This window comes from Nelumbo lutea, chromosome 6, assembly GCF_056320005.1.
Source record: "Nelumbo lutea isolate HS-2025 chromosome 6, American lotus-T2T, whole genome shotgun sequence".
NCBI classification, from domain to species: Eukaryota; Viridiplantae; Streptophyta; class Magnoliopsida; order Proteales; family Nelumbonaceae; genus Nelumbo; species Nelumbo lutea.
In genome coordinates this window covers 5387256-5411285 of record NC_142689.1, presented here as the reverse complement: position 1 = coordinate 5411285, position 24030 = coordinate 5387256, and the positions used below count along the sequence as shown (strand labels likewise).

Below are 24030 nucleotides of genomic sequence, written 5' to 3'. Positions count from 1 at the left end.
TGATCAAGATACAAGAAGTTATGTATCTTCAAATAACATAAAAACAACAATCCAATTGTAAAATTTCATCAAATACAGGACCACCATTTCATGAGCTAGCCACAAAACCCATTTGTACTTTTTTCATCTTTACTTATGAAAACCACTTTGAAACAATACATGAGATTTCATGGAACATACACAAAAAATGGATTGAACTTGTCAAACTATTAAAAAATTATACTATTATAAAACAGATCCTTGCCTTACTTTTGATGCATGTAATAAAAAGTTAAATTTGTTCATTCACATTATTTTATTTATTTGAATTATAAATAAAAATCTTCATTTGGTGTCGAGTCTTATTACTTGAAGTCTTGAAAGAGATGAAATTGGTTCTGGGATGATTGATAGGAGGTTATGGTGTAAGTACCATAGTTTTATTGCACTCAAACCATTTTATTGTAATGTGCATTTACATTATCCCAGTACTAAGAAATTCATCAAAAGAAAATCACTTGAGAATGCCCAAAATATGATGCCAATATCAATGGCATCAGTACTATCTAGTTTAATGAATATAATTTACTATTCTTATAAACATCATGTGTTTCTAGCAAGGTTCAAAATATCGACATGCCGGTATGAGTGTATCAGGCGAATTAATACAGTTTTTCATGCCTTTTATTTTTTATTTTTTTCGCAACCGGTTCAAGGGGGCCGATTTAAGTCTCCTCTACTCCCTGTACTGGTCAGACCTCCGATACACCCACTGTAAGGATGTATCAGAGGTCCTGGAATGATACGTATGGATACTTTAAACCTTGGTTTCTAGTATCATTCATTGTTTGTCCAATACTATCATATAGCATTCATCTCAAATAAACCATTTGCGAGAAAATAGATATAACATCGACTCCATTGGAAACTATATTAGTATCATTTGTTTAATTGCATAAATATATTATGTAATAACAAAAGCACCACATATATATTGCTTAGGTATCATTGACATGCATTCAATACTGGTATGATGCTTGGCATGCCATTTATAACAAACTACTTCAGAAAACCGTATAGTATGATATTGGTACCTTTTGACATGTATGATGTATCTTTGGCCCAAAGGGGTAGGGTGTTATACACTGTTTCTACTTAATGGGTTAGAGGATTAGTGTAGTAGAGATACACATAAAGGCTCCACGTCAAACAGTTCAAAATTAACTATCTTGATACGAAAAAATCGTGCATCGAGAGTTTCCAATAAATCTATCAAAGAATAAAACAGAGTTTCCAAGAATCCATAATCCTCTCAGTTTGATAATTCACAGATAGATAGATATGTTAGGATGCGTAATAATGTTCAAACCTGTTAAAACTTAAAAGACCCCAACTGTCAGTGTTAGCGTTCAGTGACCCTAAGAACCGATATAGTACGATACGTTTCGGCACTTTGAACATTTTCTCAAAACATAAGACGTGATTACATAAATAAAATATATAATTTACAAGATCAACTAGCACAATAAGGGAAAAAAAAAAAGCAAAACTAAAAGTACAGTAAGTTATTCAACAATATATAAAAACATCGTTTCTCTGATTCTCTTATATGCACGGCATATAAGAGAGGATAACAGTACACAGCTAATGGTTCTTCCAGAACTGAATTTATTATTTCTTTGCAGAAACGTAAGTTCAAATGACACTAGATCAAAAGCCAACAACAAGTAGCAAGCCCTCACTTGGTCCACCAAATAAGGAAATCCTTTCGCCTATTAATCTTTTTCTGCAGCTGGAGAAGTCCATAGAGTAGAGCCTCAGCTGTAGGGGGGCAGCCAGGGACATAGATGTCAACTGGAACAATTCTGTCACAACCCCGAACAACAGAATACGAGTAGTGGTAATAACCACCACCATTTGCACAGCTTCCCATAGAGATGACCCATCGTGGCTCAGGCATTTGGTCATAAACCCTAATTTTAAAGAAAGACAAAAAATGGTTTAATCATTTCTTGCACTCTAGGGGGGGGGGGGGGTGTTCAACATGGTTTGGATTTGTTCTTGAAAACAAAAACAATTTCCATCAGCAAAATAATTTTTATTTTTGAAAATTGTTTTTTGCTGATGTGGCAGTTGTTTTTATTTTCAAAAACAAAACCAACCAGGTTGTCTAACACCCCCCAAGTAATATGATACCTTCAACTTGTTTTCTGACCCCAAGTATTTCGGAGCTGGAAAAGGATGCTTCTTCAAATAGTGAAAGCCAAGAAATCATATAGTGCTTTGATTATCACAAACAATTTAAACAAAAAAAAGAAATGGTTGATCATTTCTTGCACACTAGGAGGTGTTCCACATGGTTGGATATACAATATATATTTTTGTTTTTGCTGATGTGGCAATTGTTTTTATTTTAAAAAACAAGACCAACCACGCTGTCAAACACCCCCCAACTTATATGATAACTTCAACTTGTTTTTTTTTTTTTGACAAGTATGATACCTTCGACTTGTTTTCTCACAAGTATATCAGAGCCGGAAAAAGGAGGCTTTTTCAAATAGTGAAAGCCAAGAAATCATACAGTGCTTTGATCATCACAAACAAATTAAATGCCTTTTTCTCCCTATAAAGGTCGTTCTTTCAGACATCAAAAGCTATATGGTTTTTTCTCTTAAATTCCAAGTTCTTCAAAGTTGAAATTCAAAGCAACATAATCTGCCCAACACGGCAACGCCTCCAGCATAAAAGAAAAAAAGCAAAGCTGAGGCCAGAGTCAGCAGACTGAGATTCAAATTCTGGCCACAGCAGACACTGAACCCTATTAAATCAGCATAGGAAAACCAAAAAATCTCCACAAAATACCCACAAGGATATGACATAAAAAAGTCCCCCATAAATGAATTTATCAACAGAGAATCTTTAAATAAGAAAGAGGAAAATAGAGCGAAGGATACATAGCAATAAACTTATTAACAAGCATATAAAAAAGGTCCACTAAATACAAAGCCTTCAAAACTGCACAAAAAGAGAACTGGCAAATTACTACTATATTGATGATTCCAATCTCAATCCACAAGTTAGGCAGAATGGAATTGCGTTTTAGGACAAATCCAAAACCAGCCTATCCAACATGGACAAGCCTGGTCCACCTGTGGTAAGGCCAAGCCGAATTCAAACCATGGTCGTCACCCAAGCAAATTTAGTATATCTTTGGATTTGGTCAAGCTGGGCTTTACTTTGAATAGCAGAAAGCAACATGCATTAGGCATAGACCACAGGAAACAGATTGTATACATACAAATGCAAATGTATGTGACAGAGGAGAGAGAGGAAATGGTTGAGAAAGGAAAATAAGTGGACTGACGTTTTGGATGGTGGTCTGGATACGAGGCCAAGGTAAAATATCAGCCATGTTTTCTATATTTTCATTATAGAAGGGGTTGAACTTGAGTTGGGTCTAGTTTCAGGGTACCATTTTCACTTGGAGATTGTTTTCTTGTTAACTCTGATTGGGAGAAAGCTTTCTCAGTCATTGTGCAGCGTGCTTTGCCTAGACCCACCTCTGACCACGTCCCACTGCTGTTACAATCTGGGGAGGCATGTCGAAAGCTTGGTCCTTTTCATTTAGAACTGATGTTCTTTGAAGTTCCTGGCTTTGTTGACAGGGTGAAAGAGTGGTGGGATGGCTTTGATGAATCCCTTCATTTTGAGCAAAAGCTTAGGGCTCTTAAAGCTAAGACCAAGGTGTGGAATGCTAAAGAATTTGGTTACTTGAACCAGCATAAGGAATCCATGTTGGCCACTATTTCAGATTTGGATGCGAAGGAAGCCTCTAGCACTTTGTTTTAAGAGGAGCAAAAGAAGAGAGACTTGGCGAGGGATGAGTTTGGCAGGTTGTGTCAAATGGAGGAGGTGCCTTGGTGGCAGAAATCCAAGGTCTTGTGGCTCAAGGAAGGAGATAAATAAAAACACACGCTTCTTTCACCAAATGGGCAATAGTCGAAGAAGACAAAACACAATTAAGACAATCTCTGTGGTGGAAAGATCTTTGGAAGAAGACCAGGAGGTAATTGATGGCATTTTAAACTTCTAAAAATATCTCTATTCAGAAGAATCAGAAGGAAGCTTGATTAGGCCTTCGTTGGATGGAGTAGAGTTAAACCTTTTAGGAGAGGCTGACAGATAGGGCCTGGCTAGAAAGGGAGTTTGAGGAGAATGAGGTCTGGCAAGCTGTTAAAGATCTTGAAGAGGATAAGGTCCCTGGGCCTAGCGGTTTTCCAATGGGGTTCTACAAAAGGTGTTGGGACATTATTAGGGTGGAGCTGATGTTGGCAATCAAAGATTTCTAGGTTAATGGCAAGCTTTCTCGAGGTGCTAGATCAACTTTTATCTCCCTAATTCCAAAGGTCTCGGGCGCTTTTGACATCAGGGATTTTCGACCTATAAGCTTAACAACTAGTTTCTACAATGTGATTTCTAAGGTGCTGGTCAACTGGCTCAAAAAGGTGATTGGTAAGCTGGTCCTTCCTTCTCGGGAAGCCTTTGTTGATGGAAAGCAAATCTTGGATGGTCCTCTTATCGCAAATGAATGCATTGACTCTCACATGTGGCAAGGGGAGCCTGGTTTGGTTTGCAAACTGGACCTCGAGAAAGCTTACAATCATGTACAATGGCATTTTGTTGACTATGCAAGAATGGGGTTTGGGGTTGTGTGGAGGAAGTGGATTTCTAGCTATATCTCAGCTCCTTGGATTTTAGTGCTCACTAATGGGGTGTCGAAAAGTTTCTTCAAAGGAGAAAGGGGTTCTTTGGCAGGGTGACCCATTATCTCCTTACCTTTATACTTTAGTAGTGGAGCCGTTAGGAAGGCTGGTGAACAAGGTTGCCGAGGAAGGCTTTATTGAGGGTTTTTTAGCAGGCTCTAATGGTCCGATGATTACATTGTTGCAGTTAGCGAATGACACTCTTATCCTCTCAAGTGCTGCTCATTCAGATTTGTTGTTCCTCAGGTGTTTACTGATTTGTTTTGAAGCAACATCAGGTTTGAAGATAAATCTGTGGAAAAGTCAGATCATTCCGATAGGTGAGATCCCTCAAATTGCATAGTTGGCTGTTACTTTAGATTGCTGGGTAGGCTCGTTGCCCTTAACCTATCTGGGCCTACCTCTTGGTGCGAATTATAGGTCTACTGCTGTTTGGGATCCAGTTATCGTGCGCTGCAAGAGGAAACTGGTTGGTGGAAACAAAAGTTACTGTCTAAAGAAGGGAAGGTGGTCCTAATTCAGAGTGTTCTCTTGAGTCAGCCAACCTATTTTTATTTCTTTTCTCCTTGCTTGCTTCGGTTGCTAGTGTTTAGGAGAAGTTGAGGATCTATGGGATGGCCCTAATGAGGAAAAGAAGTTGCACCTGGTTTTGTGGGACTCTGTTTGCACCTCAAAAGCTTTGGGAAGTTTGGGTTTCAGGAGGTTGCAATTGCTGAATGATGCTCTTCTTTGTAAATGGCTATGGAAATATGGGGAAGAAATGAACCAGTTGTGGTGATTGGTCATTGCGATCAAATATGGCATCTCTCTGATTGACTGGGTACCTCTTACCCCACAACAGGCCTACAACATTAATGTTTGGAAAAGAATTATGGCTTGTCTCCCTTTGTTTCAGCAACATGTCTCCTTTAAGGTGGGGGATGGGAGTAGAATATCTATTTGGAATTATACTTGGTGTTCAGATCTTCCTCTGGCAGAATTGTTCCACCCTCTTTTCTTGCTATCTGTGAATAGGGGTATTGCTGTTAAGGATTTCTATGAACTGATTAGTTGGCAGGTGGTGTGGGCTCCCAGATTACGTAGGAATTTAAACAACTGGGAAGTGGATCTCTTAGGAGGGCTTTAAGCAGCTTGAGTGCTATCCAATCGGCAGTGGACGATCGGGATGGAGGATCAATTCTCAGTTAGTTGTTGCTACAAAGCTTCTGCTGACAGAGGTGGTCAGGTTCCATGGTTTTAACTTAGGAAAGTTCAGGTCCCTTAGAAGATCAAATTCTTTGTTTGGCTGGCTGTTAAGGACAAAGCTCAGTCTGCTGAATATTTATTGAGATGCAGAATGGTGCTGGATTCCACTTGCAACCTGTGGAGTAGCTTCTGAGTCCATCCATCATCTCTTGATCCACTGGCCCTACACCTACCAAGTCCGGTGCCATTTCTTCAGGCTGTTCCAAGTGGTTTGGGTCTCCCCTGCATCTGTGGCCAATCTAATCTTAGGCTGGAGGGTAAATTGCTTCTCAAACAAAGGCCAGTTCTTGTGTTAGTGCCTGCCTTTTGCAATTTTCTAGGTGGTACGGAAAGAGCGCAACCAGAGGACTTTTGAGTCTATATCCATTGAAGTTGAGGTGGTTCTAGGAAAGGTGGAAAAGGCAGAAAGGCTGCTTGTGAGTTGGGCTTGGTGCTCGAAGCTTTTTGTAGACGTGCCTGCCAGTTCCTTCTCTGATCAATAGCAGTCCATTTTTTAAGTTCTTTTCTTTTGTTTTTTTTTTGAGCTCTCTTTGTACATGATCTGTGCATATTAAAGGCACTGCCCTTTTGTATATGATTGAGGGTTCCTTGCCCTCCTTTTCATTTTTATTTGATAAATGAGAGTAATTTTATTAAATCAAATAACAAAAATACAATCAGCCTAGGAGGAGGCACAAGATGTTACCCCCCTAGGACTGAACCATATACAACAAAACTGCCCAAGCCTGAGACAATTACAAAGTAGCCCAAAATAGATCTCCCCTTGACACCCCCTGCTTGGCCAGAGAATCAGCCATTGCATTTGCTGATCTTCTAACCCACTGAAACCTGACAGTCATATTCCTTGTCATCCATTTAACTTTCTTTAACAGATCCCTATAGCCCCAACAAGCTGTTTTTGGCCTAATTAGCCAGCCTACTACCACCTTGAAATCCCCTTCTACTAGCAGATTTGTCACACCACTTTGACTAGCCATCTGTATACCTTGTATCACTGCCAGTAGCTCTGCCCTTATTTTATCACCTTCACCCACTGGTCCTGAAAATAGAGACAACATATTGCTGTCTTTGTCTCTCAGAATCCCACCAATTCCCAATGGCGCTGGATTGCCTTGGAAGCTTCCATCAAAATTAAATTTTACCACCATCTGGTGGGGGAATCCATTCAGCTTGTGATTTGGTCTTGGTAGAACTGTAGCAGCCACTGCAGCCCAAATTTCTCCTCAAAACATCGAAGGAGTAATCTGCCATCAAGTGTGAAGATTTTAACCATAAAATAGTCCTTGTCAATATACATTCCTTGCTTTCAGCGAGACTTCTTTCATGTTCTTGAAATTAAGGGGGTCCAAACACACCAAATCTACAAGCAACGACAGCTCTGAGATACAATGAAATTCTTCATCCCTTAACCCTCTCTGAAACCCAAAATCCCAATTTAAAGCCAAAGGGCAAACCCGGGGGGGGGGGATGGAACCAAGAAATGGGTTTCTTTTTAAAGAGGGTGATAGAATAGAGAGAAGGGAAACGGTCTTTTAGGGGTTGAGAGCTCACCCGAGTATCTTCCCAAAAAAGAATGGAGTTCCCAAAGCAAGCATCATACCTTACAAAACTGAGGAACTTAAGGAGAATGCCAGAGATAGCCTTCCAAGGCATTGTGAGCAAAGCCCTTCGAGATACTCCCACATCCCAACCTGATTCGGAACAGCCATGGATACTTTTCACTACTTCATGCCACAACCTCTCCCTCTCCAGGGGCCTCCTCCAAAGCCACTTACCTAAAAGAGCCTCATTCTTGCCCACCATGTTCCCTAATCCTAGGCCTCCTCCTTCCTTACTCCGACACACCACCTCCCACCTAATCAAGTGATCTTTTTTCTCTTCATCAGGTTCCCATAAGAAATCCCTCATTAGTTTTTCCAACCTCTTTGCCTCTCTCTTAGGAATTCTAAAGATTGATAGGAAGTATAAAGGCTAGTTGGCTAAAGTTGCTTTAATCAAAGTAACTCTACCCCCCTTGGAAATATAGTTTCTCTTCCAAGCTGCCAATCTTTTTCCGAATTTTTCCACCATTGGGTTCCAAAACCTACTTTCCTTTGGATTTGCACCTAATGGAAGTCCTAAGTAGGATAGAGGCCACTGAGAGCAAGTGCATTCTAGCAAGGCTACCATAGACTCCAACTCCTCTCTGTTCAAGTGAACTCCCACAACACAATTCTTCTCAAAATTTACCTTTAAATTTGAGGCCCTCTCAAAGTGAATTATTAAATCCTCCAGATTCCTTACCTCCATCAACTTACAACCTTCACAAAAGATTGATATGTCTTCTGCAAATTAGAGATGGGTTACTGCAACTCTATCTCTAACACCCTCTTAGAGACCCGACTCTATCTGCTTCTAAGAGGAGTCTACTAAAAGCATCGGTGACTAAAGTGAAAAAGAACAGTGACATGGGATCACCTTGTCTCAGACCCCTACTAGCTAGGAAAAAATCATTAACTGTCCCGTTAACTATGATGGAATAATGGCAATTGGACAGGCAACCATTTATCCCCAATCCACCAAATCATATGCCTTTTCAATATCAAGTTTACAAACAAAACCTTAACACCCCGATCTCCTCCACATATTCATTTGCTATTAGAATCTGATCTATAATTTGTTTCCCCTGAACAAAAGTTCATTGTGCTTGGCTGATAAGACAAGGAAGCACCTTTTTTAACCTCAAAGATAAGACCTTAGCCACAATCTTGTAAACACTAGTCACCAAACTAATAGGTCTAAAATCCTTTGGATGCTTGGCCTCTTTCTTCTTGGGAATTAAGGCTAAAAAAGTAGCATTAATTCCATGACTCATCACTGGATTATCCTCAAATTCCTTAAAGACCTCAATTAAGAAGTCTTTGACTACGTCCCAACAGTCTTGGAAGAAAGCATTGTAAACCCATCTGGTCCAGGTGCTTTTGACCTGTCCATTGAAAAAATGACTTTTTTGATTTCTTCCTCCTCAAAATTCCTTTCCAGCCAACTTCTACTCTTCTAGAAGTCTCAGCCAGGTAATGCCTTCCAACTCCACCCTAGGTCTTAGGGGTCTCCTCAAAATGGATTTGAAGTGGTCAACAAAACAATTGGCTATCCTCTCTTGGGTATCAAAAAATATTCCATCCACTTCCAACTTGGACACTAGGTTTTTCCTTCTCCTCGCCCTCCTTTTCATTATTACAATACTTTTCCTAATATCTATCAAAAAAAAAAAAAAAACAATACCATCCTAATGTAGGAAGAGGTTTAGTTTTTTTTTTTATTAGCAAACATGTATTTTATTAAATTTCAGATTGTAAACAGTTTATACAACTTGGTGATGGGATTGTTGATCCCTTTAATCACTCTATTCTATGATTTCTATCCCTCATTACAAAGCAGCCCAAAATAGTTGTTGTCTCAATCCTGTTTTGCTAAAACATCAACTAGCCCATTTGCACTTCTTTGGACCCATTTAAATTCAGCCCCAACCTCCTATGCAATCTTTTCCACTTCCTTATTCACATGTTTAAACGTCCACGGGGTATGGCTGCTGTTTACTGCCCAGAAAATTACTCCTTTTGAGTCCCCTTCCACCTCTGCATGTCTACATCTTAACTGTTTGGCTAACTTTAACCCTTGTAGTAATGCCAAAAGTTCAGACTTCAGTGAGTTTCCAGTGCCAACCGATCCTGAGAACATACCCAATATCCTCTTTTCAGAATTTCTTATTAGTCCTACTACTCCTGAAATGCCTGGATTTCCAAAGGAGCTCCCATCAAAACTCAGTTTCACTTTATTGCCTTTTGCTGGTTTCCACTCCAGCCTTACTGTATCACTTACTCTTGATGACTATGCTACTTCAGACCAGGTTCTTAGAATGTCTATGACTGAGAAGACTTGAAAGCTATCCAAGGGTTTTACCCAATGAGCTACTTTCACCTTGATGCTATCAATCCCTTCCTCTATTGTTCTGCTTTTTTCCAAGAAAATCTTGTTATTCCTCTCTTCCCATATTACCCAACAAATTGTTGCCACATCTTGAGGGGGAACCCACCTATAGACAAAGAGAGTAAAAAAAATTCCCAAATCTGAAGCACAAAAGAACAAGATATCAATAAATGAGATGAGGCCTCACCACTTTCATTACCACACATGAGGAGAAAGGAAAATGTATGGCCTTCTTCTCTGCAGCATATTGCAAGTGTTTACCTTACCAAGGAATATTTCCCAACAAAAGACTTGAATCTTTGGGGGAATAGGCTTGCACCAAATTTCTTTCACAGGGAAATCCCCACCTAGGGGGTTGGGGGAAGCAAGTACTCTAAAGAAAGAAGAGCGAGAAAAGAGACTGTCTGGAGAGCCTACCCAGATTCTAGAATCTTCCAGCGAAGGATGCAAATGGATTTGCCCTAGAGGGTCCAACAATAGGATTAAAGACTCGCACTCATTTTCCCTTAGTCCCCTTCTGAAGCCCAAGTTTCATTTCACATAATCACACCATTTGGACACGGTGTTCCCAACATGGATATAGCTTCCCCCTTGAGGTTAGATAGTGCAAAGAGATCAAGAAATTGGTCTTTAAGTGGGGTTTCCCCCATCCATAGATTTCACAAAGCAGAATTTTATTACCTTATCCCACATCAAACTGTGAGGGGAAATTTTTGCTTTCCAAGAGGTTTAGTTTTTTTTGAAACCTAAGCTCAACAAACAACCTAAAGTAAACTCTTAATGCTAACATACCCAAAGCTGGAGCAAAAACTTGGGCTAGGTCAAGCAAGCTTAGGTGTTGATATACCCAAAGTAAACTCTTATGCTAACATATCCTAAGCAACAAACCTTTTTTTCAATGAGGGTCATAATCTCTAATTTTGAAACAAAGAAAAACAAATGTTATCATATGTCTACGTTTTAAGCAGACAAAAGTGCCAATCTAGGGAGAGATTTCGTTTTCCAACCAAAACACAAGCACAACCTAAAAATCTAAGCCCATCTAAAGCAAAAGCATGGCCTGTGTCAAAACATGCTTTGTGTTAGCCATACCCAATCACACCTGCTACATTGATTTGCACAAAGCCACAAAATTGAAATGAAGAAACTTTCATTAATCTGTCTATTTTAAGGCATTGAAGAATGCCACGTCTTTTAAGAATTGTGGTAGAAACAGGTGCTAGCCAAAATGATGGAGAACAAGAGATGACATCTAAAAAAGGGCAGTCCAGTGCACCAGGCTCCCACCAATGTGGGGTTTGGGAAGGGACAAATGTACACAGCCTTACCCCTGCACATACAGAGAGGCTGTTTACAAGGGTTGAACCTTGGTCACCCAGGTCGCAATGGAGCAGCCCAACTGTTGTGCAAGGCTCCCCTCAGATATGATATCTAAAAGAATCTCAATTCTTCAGTGCAACATATTTTCCCTACTAAGCATGCTCAAGCAATAAATGAAGCACACCAACACCTAGGGTTTGAGAGACTGTAGGATGTGACAGTCAAGAAAATGGGGCCCACCAATTGCAAGAAGTGCCTTTAATAATGGTTAAGCAATGTTGCATAGACATGGAAACCAGAAACCTATACATATTAAGGAGTACATCTTGGCAATATGGGGAAAAAACTGATAGGCATATCTACATAAAAGTACTTACCACTAACAAAATCTACATTTTTTGAATTTTAGTGTTGTATGCCTAGAGACAAGTCCAAAAATCTATTGATTCTACTATGAGAGGAAAATATACGGTTTTTGGTTTTGCATAGCAAAAGAACGATGGTTATTTAACATTGGATAGCACTTGCAGTTGGAATCATCAGCCAAAAGCTTGATCATCACAACTAGAAGTACTATCTAATGTTGAATATCCACCTACAATGCCATGGAGTTGAGAACATAGCTTACAACAAGAAAATGTGGCTCTCTCCAAACTTAAAGTGCTGACTCCATCTCTTGGTAGAATTGTCAATTGACTGGAATGGAGTTCGTGCAGGCAGGTCAGTGGAGGAGATCCTTGAAGATAGAAGCAAAAAATCTCCTGTTTGAAGAGATGAGAATTAAGGGGAAGGTAAGGGAAGCGAATAAGGGGACAATATTGCTGGAAGGATTAGAAGTGATCGAGTGGCTAAGAGGGTTCATAGCCGGAGCCTATTCGAAAGGTAAGCAGATAAACTAGCAGGATTTTAGTACATTACAAGGGAGAATATATGTTGTTGAATGTAAGAGGAATAGAAAGGGGTTCTTCATAGCTTTGGCTGAATTCTTTGGTAAGGGACAAAGGCAACTGATGTGTCTACCAGCAGGAAAACAGAGCCAAGGTTGGGGGGAAGTTGACTGGTTGCTCAAAGAGTTCTTACCTCAAAGAGTAGCAAATGAGAAAAAAGCCTCCATAAGGGAGGAGAAGGTATATCTCAGCAACAGCAGGGTAGAACAAGGGCCAGTGGTCATGGCAAAAACAAAAGGACATTGCAGAATGGTGGGAGGTCTAGAGAGAGAGGAGTAGGATAATAAGCTTGTGATACAAGCCAAGGAAAAGGTTAATGATTGGAGGAGGGTAGCTGACTTATTGGCAACCAGGTTGAAGCTGAAGAGTGTCTTCATAGTAACCCCCTTCGATAACTGTAAATCCATCCTAGATCCATTAGAGAATGATTTGGAAATATCAGCTATCAATGTTCAGGCTGAGTTTGGATCATTCACAGTCTTCAAATGGAATCCAACATCCAACTCCAAGGATTTTTTTTTGTCGAAGATGGTGTGGTGGTGCGTGTAATAGGCTTGCCATTCCATCTATGGAAACAAGAAATAGCAGAGTCTATAGCTGTGTTGTGTGGAGGAATCTTGAAAGGTGCTTTCTGGGGAGATCTTTACTCAGTAGCAATCCTGCTAAGTGGTGTGAAGCCAGAAGCCATTCCACGAAAGGTAGAGGTACGAACAGAGGGGAGCTTTGTCTGTGTGGTTAGCTTCCTCCATTGAAGCAGTGCTGTGGAAGGAGGCTTGTATGGATGGAGGGGAGAAAGAGGAAGAAGAAGCACCACGTGGACTTGTGAGAGTGGTTAATTCAAATGGGAAGGGATGTTTCACTAAAAAGGGCCAACAAATTCTGGGAAGCCAAAAAGTTTTGGGGCAGTTGGAAGGTCAAACCTGGAGAAAACAAGAAAAATTTATGACAAATGGCAGATCCTTTGCGCAGGTGGTGGCAGGGAAAACAAACAAAAATTCACTAGGTTCGAAAAGGAGAGGGCTGAACAAGCAACTTCAGACAGGGAAGGTTGCTGGTTCAACCATTAAATCAGGGGGCGTGACCTCTTAAGTGGTCACGTGGGACGAAAAGAAGGGCCCAATCGAATGGAACCACTTGATGATGAGCCGGAGAAGGCATCTCAAATAAAGGCTGTAAAGGTGGGCTCCCATAGGCTTCAGCCCAAGGCCCATTACAAGATAGATGGGCCGAGGGGTACTTTAAGTAAGCACGTGACTGGGAGGAGGGACGAGCTAATAGACGAAATTAAGCGTCTATCTTCTTCTACCCTGAACCCCTCCTCTCATTTGAACAGTTCAGGCGCAAAAATATCTCCAAATTCGCAGTTGTGAGGCTCTCTACAGTGGGTCCCGTCCAACCTGGTGAATCGTCTCTCACCAGATAGGCGCAACCCAAGATACCTCAAGCCTAATGACGAGAACAGAACAGGGATTGAAGACTGGTTGAGTGAACAAAACAGCAATGACGATTCTGATAGAGACGAAACGCTAAGTCTAGGAAGTCTGTCTCGAAAAGCAACAATGATTTTTTTGAAACAGAAAGTTTGCATACAAGGATGTTGTTTTTAGAGGAAGAGACTGAAGAGGCAGGTGGCGAGAAGACTAGAAATGGTGAAGAAAATGGTTATAAAGCTGTGAAAACTCCTCCTCCCTTTGTCGAGGGAGCTGACCCTGAGTCTAATGAACTACAGGATGGTGGTGGAGAGGGACAAGAACCGGCTGTGAGGATGGATGCGGATATTCTAGTGTTGGAAACACAGAGAAAGGTCTTCCAAGTGGGTAGGTCGACAGGAGGTGATTCTTTCACCATGTCTACTTCACAACCTTGTCCAAAAAGGGAAAAGGCTTTAAAACCAGTTGCCACCTGTTAGCAAGTCATTTCCAGTGATTCTAGTCCTACCCCTGTTCTATTAGGTATGGGTGTCAATTATGTTTTAGGTACTGACTTGTTTGCTCTGCCTGTAACAGATATCCCAGCTTCCCATCCTGGAGGTTCTGATGCAAGAGAGAGGGTGATAGTGGAAGGAGGAGAGAGGGTGTTGGAAAGGAAGTAGTAAGGGGGAGGCAGACAGAATTTGGGAGTTGATGTACAATGATGAAGGAACAAAATAAAAAGGAAGGACTCGGAGAAAGATGATGTAGCCAAAATAAGTGTGAGCAGGGTAAAATTCTTCCTCAGACATTGGCTAGAAAGGATGGAGAAAAGAAAGAGGATGATTGCTGTAGTAGGAAGGGGGGGAGGGGGGCAAGGAACAAATAAGAAAAAAAGATATGAAGTGGAAAGGCTAATTTCAGACATTGAGGGGTATTTAGAATTCAGTGGTAGAGGGGATAGGAGAAAGAGCCTAAAATAAGGAGAATATGGCCTCTTCTTTGGTTCTTTTGCTACTTTGTCTCGATGAAAATTATTAGCTAGAATGTAAGAGGGTTAGGGAGTGCAAGGAAGAGAAGGGTGATCAAAGACCTACTCCGAAGGGAAAATCGGATATTGTGTTGTTACAAGAATCCAAATTGATGGAATTAGATGGGAGATGGGTGAGGAGTTTTTGGAGGTCTAGAGGTTTAGGTTGGAGCTCGTCTCCATCTTGGGGAGTCTCGGGGGGAATTGTAACACTGTGGAGGGATTATATGGTGGAAGTAGTGGAAGAATTGATAGGCAGATTCTCAGTTTCCATTAAGTGCAAGAATGTAGAGAATGGGTGTGTATGGGTTTTAACCAATGTTTATGGCCCTAATTCCTATAGAGAGAGGAATGAGATGTGGGAGGAACTATATGCAATCAAGGGGCTATGGGATGGTCCTTGGTGCCTGAGCGGGGATTTTAACGTCATTAGATTCTTTGATGAAACCAGTAAACCCCAACAGGTAATCTCAACAAGCATGAGGAAATTTAATGGTTTTATTGAAGATTGTGATCTAAAGGAAATACCTCTGTTGCAAGCCAGTTACACTTAGTCCAACCTTCAGGAAACCCCTTTGTGCTCGAAGTTGGATAGATTCTTATTTAACCTTGCCTGGGAGAATAGTTTGGAAAACTTGGTTGCTAGGGCGTTACCCAGGGTCACCTCCGATCACTGTCCTATCCAAATAGGTACTGAGTCTTTTCGTATAGGACCCAAACCTTTTAGATTTGAAAATATGTGGCTTACCCATCTAGATTTTGTGAAAAAAGTGAAGGAGTGGTGGGGTGAGGAGGAGAGGGGGGTAAGATGGAAGGGGATCAAGTTTCACAAGAAATTAAAAAGGTTGAGAGCCAAAATAAAAGAGTGGAATAGAGATCAGTTTGGTAGAATTGAGGAGCAAAAATTTGGCCAAATCTCTTGAATAAAGAACTTGGATGTAAAGGAATCTCACAATGGCCTGACCGAGGAGGATAGAGTGTTAAGGAGACAATTAAAAAAGGATTTGGAAGAGGTGTTATTGAGGGAAGAAATCAGTTGGAGACAAAAATCTAGACACAAGTAGATTAAGGAAGGCAATGGGAACACTAGATTCTTCCATGATTTGGAAAATGGGAGACGAAGAAAGAATTTTGTGACCAAGCTAGAGATAGGAGAGGAGGTATTTACCAACCAGGATGACATAGCCAGAAAATTTGTGGACCACTTCAAATCGATTTATAGAAGGCTTTTGAGAGAGAGGACAGCCATGGAAAGGGTGGATTGGCCAAGAATTGATGGAGTGGCAAGGTGGCTGGAAAGGGATTTCGAGGAAGAAGAGATTAAGAAAGTTGTCTTTCTAATGGATAGATCCAAGGCTCCGGGTCCAGATGGCTTTGTAATGGGTTTTTATCAAGACTGTTGAGAGGTGTTGAAAGAGGATCTAGCTGAAGTCTTTAAGGAATTTGCAGACAATCACACTATAAGCCCTGGAATTAATGCCACCTTTTGGCCTTGATACCTAAGAAGAATGATGCCAACCACCCAAAAGATTATAGGCCTATTAGTCTGGTGACAAGCATCTATAAAATTCTGGCTAAAGTGCTCTCATTGAGGATCAAAACAGTCCTCCTTACCATCATTAGTGAAACCCAGGGGGCTTTCTTTCAAGGGTGACAAATAACAGATCATATCTTAATTGCGAATGTGTGTGGAGGAAATGAAAAGGTCTAGTAAGAGAGGATTCATTTGTAAATTGGATCTTGAAAAGGCCTATGATTTGGTGGATTGGAAGTTTCTATTGGAGGTTATGCAAAACTGTGGACTTGGGGACAAGTGGTGTAGTTGGACCTTTGGGTGTATCAATACTTTCACTACTCTATTCTGGTAAATGGTACAGTGAGAGACTTTTTTCCAGCTTGCAGGGGTGTCAGGCAAGGGGATCCACTTTCACCCTTCCTTTTTACCTTAGTAGCTAATGTGATTAGTAGGATCATTACTAAGGCTGACAACGAAGATGCCATTAGGGATTGGAGAATAGGGAGACACCAAGTCCCCGTCACCCACCTTCAATTTGCAGATGACCTAATGAATTTTTGTGAAGGTCTTAGTGAAAAGGTAGCAAACCTAAAGGAGATAATAAAAGGATTTGAATGTGTCTTTGAGAATAAATCTGGAAAAGAGCTGCATAGCGGGTATAAATTTGGAGGTAGGGGAGGTCAAGGCTATTGCGGAGTGTCTTGAGTGTTCCACCCCTGCTTGGCCTATGTCATATTTAGGGCTTCCTTTAGGGGCAAATCCTAGGGAGAGTAGATTTTGGACCCCAGTGACAGAAAAGCTTGAGAAGAGATTAGCCTCATGGAAGAGGAAGCTAGGAAACTAGAGAAGTTGATGAAAGACTTCTTATGGGAGCCAGGACAAGAAAAAAAAGGATCACTTGGTTAATTGGGAAATTGTGTGCAGAAGTAAAGAAGAGGGGGGCTTGGGAATTGGGAGGGTAATTAGAAAGAATCAAGCTCTGTTAGGGAAATGGTTGTGGAGATGGCCTTTGAAAAGAGAGAGATTGTGGCATGAAGTGGTGGGAAGCATTCATGGGAGGTCAAAGAATGGATGGAATGCTGGTGTATCGAGGCAAGCTAACCTAGCAGCACCGTGGAAGGCTATTCACAACACCCTTCCTCAATTCCTCAATTTTATCAGGTATGAAGTTTGTTCTGGCAACTCTATTCTTTTTTGGGAGGATATTTGAGTAGGAGACTCACCGTTAAAGGACTTGTTCCCTTCGCTTTTTTCTATTTCTTTGTACAAAAAGAGGTGATCTCAAAAATTGTTTCACCTTTGGGGACACCCTTAGATCCTACTTGAAATTTTGGGTTTCGTAGAGGACTTAGGGATGCTGAAATTGAGTCTCTTTCTATTTTGCTTGGTAGTCTTAATCAGGTTTGTTTGGATCCCTCCAAGCCAAATAAGAGAGTTTGGACTCCTAGACCCATTGGAACCTTCTCTTGTGCTTCTTTCTTCAAGTCCATCTCTCAACTTTCTACTCACCAACCCTTTCCGTCAAAAGAAATTTGGTGTAGGCCAGTCCCCCCAAAAGTTATGGCTTTTTGTTGGGAAGTATTCCATGGGAAATTAAACACTTTAGACAATCTACAAAAGAGAAGACCTATACTCTGTATTTCTCCTAATTGGTGTATCCTCTGTAGAGCTCACGGTGAGGATTGTTACCATCTACTAGTATCTTGTCCCTTTTCTACAGACCTTTGGGCTTGGCTACTTTCATTGTTTGGGGGTAGTTGGAGTCTACCAGCAAAAGTTCACATGATCTTCAACCATTCTACCTTTTATTGGCCTACAAAAATAGGGAGAATTATGTGGAGATGTGCTCGTGCTGCTTTGACTTGGACTCTTTAGAAAGAAAGGAATCTCAGAAATTTTCAAGACAAGGAAAGGAACAGCCAAGATTTGAAAGACTGGGTGTTAAACAGGGCAATACATTGGCTGAAGACCTTGGAAATCTTCCATCAATTCTCCTTTAATGACCTTTGGAGAAATTGGTCAGCAGTAGCAAGGTGCTCATCTTTAAAGGACAATTCAATTACAAGTTGGTCTCCTCCACCCAAAGGCTCAATAAAGTTGAACTTTGATGGAAGCAGCATGGCTAATCTAGGATTATCCGGAATGGGGGGTGCTTAGAGAAATGAGAAGGGAGAGATTTTGTTGCTCTACTCAAGTCCCTTAGGAATTGGGAACTCCATCAGGGCAGAACTTTTAGCTGTTGTACAAGGGGTGCAATTTGCAAAATAGCTGGGGGTACAACACCTAATAATCGAGGGGGATTCCAAAGTGGTGGTGGGTTGGTTGAAAAAATTTGAAGAGGCTATGTGGCGATACAAGAATGAAATGAAAAAATTTAGTTGGCTGACGAGGAATATGTTGGTCACTGTACAGTGTGTGGAGAGATTAGCAAATACTTTGTCAGATGTGTTAGCTAAGCAAGGGGTAAATAGGGAAGAATTATTTTGGGCTCAATTGTGATTCTTGTTTTTCTTTCCTAGTTTACTTGCAAGATTCAAGGAGGGGCTGCAGCTCGTGCCTCTCGTTGGGATGATGAATGAACTCACTCTAAAGTTGCTTCTTAATCAATAAGCTTATTATTATTCATAAAAAAAAAAATATCCACCTACAACCAAACAAAACAAAAACCAACTAAAATCTACAACAAAGTAACAAGATATCAAATAAATGGTAATAATCCTTGCAAGGTGCCAACTAGCTAGTAGGTTTCCTAATGATTGTAGCAGAGACTTGGGATCAAATCCTGCCTGCACCTGGATTAGGGGGTTATGGGTTGGGGGATGGGCTACCCCAAGGAACAAAATTATGAAGCAAAGGGCTTTGAAGAAAAGAAGCACAAGTAAAGGAACCTTTTAGGGTCAAGGTTCAAATCCTTTTGTTAGGTTTGAGAGGATCCAGAGAAATAGAGTCAAGTGAAAGTAAAAAGCTCAAAAACACAAGTAGACTCATCATTCCTCAACCATCTACAGAAACCAAAATCCTAGTCTAAAGACAAAAGAGTAATAGAGGAGAAAAGAAAATTAGAAATGGGCTCCCTTTTTTATAAAGGAAAATAGATAAAAGAGAGGGAAAAAGGTCTTTGAGAGGTTGATTAGCCACTCAAGTGTCTTCCCAAAAGAGAACATCATTATCAAAGCAAACATAATACCTTACAAACTTGAGAAATTTGGACTTTGGGGAGGATACCATGTATTGCTTCCAAGGTATTGCAAGTGTATCCCATTGAGATACCCCAACAGCCCAACTGTTTTCACAATATCCATGAATACTAGCCACCACCTCATGCCACAACCTCTCCCTCTCTAAAGGCCATCTCCACAACCATTTCCCTAGAAGAGCTTCATTCTTATGAGCAATATTCCCTAACCCCAAACTCCTTTCTTCCTTACTTCAACTAACCACCTTCCACCTAATCAAATGATCCTTCTTCCTTTGCCCCGACTCCCACAAAAAGTCCCTCATCAGCTTTTCTATCTTCTTAGCTTCCCTAGAAGGAATCCTAAAGACCGACAAAAAGTAAATTGGCACATTGGCAAGTGTGGCCCTGATCAAATTCACTCTGCCCTCAAAGGAAATATAGTTCTTTTTCCAAGCCACCAACCTTTTTTTCAAACTCTTCCACAACTAGATTCCAAAACTGACTCTCCTTTGGATTCATAAAAAAATAAAATAAAAAAGACGCAATAGGTCAAGGTCCAAGACGAGATGGAACACTCAAAGCACAACGCAATAAACTCCAATTCTTGATCAACCAAGTAAATTCCAACCTCACAACTCTTCTCGAAATTAATGTTCAGATTTGAGGCACTTCCAAATAATTTACTACATTCTTAAGATTCCTCACCTTCCTCAAATCACAGCCTTCACAAATTGATATAATTTCATCTACAAACTAAAGGTGGGTCACCAGAACACTCTTTCTTCCTATTCTCCAACAATTTATTGACTCATCCCTATCCACGTTTGATATTATTCTACTAAGCACATCAACAACAAGTGTAAATAGAAAGGGGGAAAGTGGATCACCTTGTCTTAGGCCCCTACAAGCTGGGAAGAAGTCCTTAATTGCCCAATTGACTAAGTTTGAGTAATGACAAGAAGTGAGGCAACCATTAATCCATTTGCACCATTATCCCCAAACCCACACTTCCTTAACACCTTTAATAAGAAACTCCAATCCACCAAGTCATAGGCCTTCTCAAGATCCAATTTGTAGACAAAACCTTGATTACCCAATCTCCTCATCTCCACCACATTCATTTGCTATAAAATCTTATCTATAATCAACATTTTTTTGATAAATGTCCTATCTATAATCAACATTATGAATTTTTAAATTCTACAATGCCTCTAAAAAATCCAACTATTGTTTCTGAATAAATCCACCTGCTCACTTGCATTTGCAATTTTACTGCATTTGTTTAGAAACCTTTCTTCATGCATTTTGAATTTATAGATATTTAGCGTCATGGAGAATATTATAGCATTCTCTCATTACCTAGGAAGAATACGGAACTAACCCATAAAGTTAGTTCCGTCAATTTCATTGTGTAAAAGAAATCATGTTTCATAAATGTATTAGAAAAATGAAGCTAAATTTTTGGGCCACCAGGCCCACAGGTTGAGACACGAGTTTAGTGTTTCTTTTCAACTTTAATGCTTTCTAGGTGATCTAGTACTGTAAGATGTAGCTTTACATTGTACCAAATTTGAATTTTATTTGGATGTGGGGTTTTCATCAGCTTTTTTCTCTACTAATAAACCCCTTTGATAATTGTTAATGATCAAAAAGTAAATAAAATTTCAAATAACTCCCTCTAATGTTTTCCTGAGATTTTCTCCAGCTGCACATATAAGCGTTAAAGAAAATATATAATGCCTACATTGGAGTAGTAGAATTTGATCATGGTTCCCTTCCCCTCGCCTCCTTCGCCCCCTCTCCCCACGCCACCCCGACTCCTAAAAGGAAAGAAGGAAAAAATCCACCAGCACAAAAATTTAAAACAGCAAAATAACAGTAACAAGAAAGAAGACCAAAGCCAGACCTTTACAACATTAAAAGAAAGTTTACTCAAACCCTAAGTTTTACACAAAAAAAAAATTGAGGGAAAATGATAAGACGACAATCTGCGTTAGAAACACATGTTATTTTAAAATCATTACATAGTTGTATTCACTCTTAGAGTTATCGAATATTGTCAACTTAATCCTTTAGACATCTATAATATGAAAAAAACCCTAGATTAGATCATTAGATCCCATATGCCAGTGATGCAAACCAAACTGTAATCTCTATCCGCCATTAAATAACAAACGCTATTGAACGAACGGATAACAGAATCAGCAAGTAGAGAGCAATAACACAGGGCGAGAAGAAGAGAGATGAAGAGAGGGAGAGGGAGATTGCGGCGTACTTGCGAAGAGCGGGAGCCATCTTATTGGTCAAGGTCCCAGCTACGATCATGCAATCCGACTGCCTCGGACTAGGTCTGAAGATAATACCAAAGCGATCCAAGTCGTAACGGGCCGCACCGGTGTGCATCATCTCGACGGCGCAGCAAGCAAGACCGAAGGTCATGGGCCAGATGGATCCACGGCGTGCCCAATTCATCAGATCGTCCACCTTCGAAATCACGTACTCCGCGGCCTTGGACAGACCGGCCGGCGAAGGTGGTGGGGGGCGGGCATAAGGTGCGGGTGACGTGGATGAGGTTGCCGGCGTCGACGACAACGCCGGAAGCGTTGTGTGGATCGACGCGGCCCTTTGGGATGAAATTAGGGCAAGACGCGCTGCTTTTGGAAGAAGGGCCATGGGATCGTTCGCCTGCAGAGGAGAAAAATTGAAGAAGAGTGTCGCCTTATTCTGGTCTCGTAGGTTGCAGTTCACAGGTGAAGTGAACGTGTAAAGTGAACCTCTGAACGAACGCCCTGAAAATCTCTCTCTTTCGATTTCCTTTCACTTGGTTATATAACTGCCCCGAATATCGGAGGAAGACACACGCTCCCCACCCTTCAAATATTTCGAAGATCCGGAATATCAGAACCGTCCATTTAGCTGACTACATCCCAACTAAGAAAGTTCCATTAATAGCAAATCGAAGAATCTCAAATCTCAATCGTTTGTATCATTAGACAGTTCCGTGAGGCGTGAACGGGTAGGCAGGGTAAGGAGGTGACGGAATCTGCTCCTCACAAATGGGCGCCTCACATCCACATCCACCATGCATGGGGAACATCTCCGGTGAATATGGTAGGATGTGCCTGCGCTAGTGAAGCGCCAGATGTCAGGAGCAAATCTGGTCTCGGTAGGGGGAAGGGATGTTGTACGGGCTTTAGCCTGCAGATTCCACCTGGACGGAAGAGTCCCATATGTGATGGCCTGATGGGATCTACTCTTCATGCACGTCTTACAGACACATCCACAGTGCATTCTCTCATGAATATTTATTAATAAGTGCGGGAGATATTCCTAATTTAAGATAGGATGTGCGTGTGAGACGCCAGGTGTGAGGAGCAGATCCAGTCTCAGCTTTTCGTATTCTCTACTGTGCTGATCTCTAAAATTTTTTTTTGAATTTTCAAACAAAAAAAACATTTTCTAAAATTTTTAATTTGATCGGTGCAGTGCAAATAGTGCTTTAATACTTTGAGCCCGTTTTGGGAGGGCTTCAGCCTCAGCCATCAGCATTGAGGGAGATGCTTCAAAAAAGCAAGTAAAACAAAAGCAAAAATCTATCCTCACTCACAAGTTTTTACTTTTGGGAGGGCTTCAGCATCAGCCATCAGGATTTTCACTTTTTACTTTTTCTTTAATTTTTGGGTAAAATATTAAAACCTTTCCTGAAGTTTCTGTTAATAATAAAAATCTCTACTATAATTTAACTTTAACAAAATCCTCCTATTTTCAAAAAATAAAAAATTGACAAAAACATCCCTTCCGTTAATGACCCATACCCAAAACGTGAAACTGATGATAATTTTTTTCAAAATACCTATTTTACCTCCATATAACTTATTGTATAGCCGCTTTGGGGAGACCACAATAAACGATCATAATCAAGTCCTTCCTCTCCCTCCAGATTCAAAGCATAATTCTCCCGCCAGCTATAGAAATAAAAATAGAACGCTTTTGGGTTTTTGCTCTGGCTGCAAAATGCAGTGCTTTCTTCTCCACTAATCTCCTCTCCTCTTTACTCCTGGGTTTATCTCGTTCAACAGTGGCTCTTCTTTACTGGGCTTACCCAGGTGGACCCACCTAAGCTTACCCAGTGGCTCTACTTTGCTGGAAACTCGTTTTTTGGTGGGATCCCTAAGACAATCTCCAGCGCCTCTAATCTTTTGGTCCTGCTTATTTCAAATAACCAATTTACAGGGATGTTCCCGGAAGAAGTTGAATCGTTGAATGATCTCGTTGAGTTCTATGCTGGTGATAACCAGCTGAACAGCCCGCTACCTGCAAGACTGGTGCATCTTACTGAACTCACCACACTTGATCTTCACAATAACCAGCTCTCAAGTAGCTTCCATTAGGAATCCGGCCAATGAAGAAGCTCAATCAACTGAACGTCTGAACCTCTCCAATAATAGACTAGCCGGTGAAATTCCAGAGGAACTTGGGACATCACCGGTACTTAATTACCTTGATTTCTCGGGCAATATTTTCTCTGTGAAACCCCACTTGAATTGTAGAACTTGAAGCTTAATCGTTTCAACCTTTCAAACAACCGCCTCTCTGGAGATATTCCCCCTCTCTACGCTAAAGATACTTACAGGGGTAGCTTCTTGGGCAATCTTGGTTTATGCAAAGATTTGG

At 40.8% G+C, this 24030-nt stretch overlaps 1 protein-coding gene across 1 annotated transcript; it reads right to left on the bottom strand.

Moving 5' to 3' along the window:
* Positions 1 to 1439: 1439 nt before the first annotated feature.
* On the bottom strand, positions 1440 to 22121 carry LOC148846995 (NADH-ubiquinone oxidoreductase 20 kDa subunit). Its single transcript, XM_088952145.1, has 2 exons — positions 21632 to 22121; positions 1440 to 1952 (listed from the first exon to the last, which is right to left on the bottom strand). Exons 1-2 carry the CDS (start codon positions 22027 to 22029, stop codon positions 1718 to 1720), a joined length of 633 nt encoding a protein of 210 aa, XP_088808271.1. The 5' UTR covers positions 22030 to 22121; the 3' UTR covers positions 1440 to 1717.
* Between the last annotated feature and the right edge of the window lie 1909 nt (positions 22122 to 24030).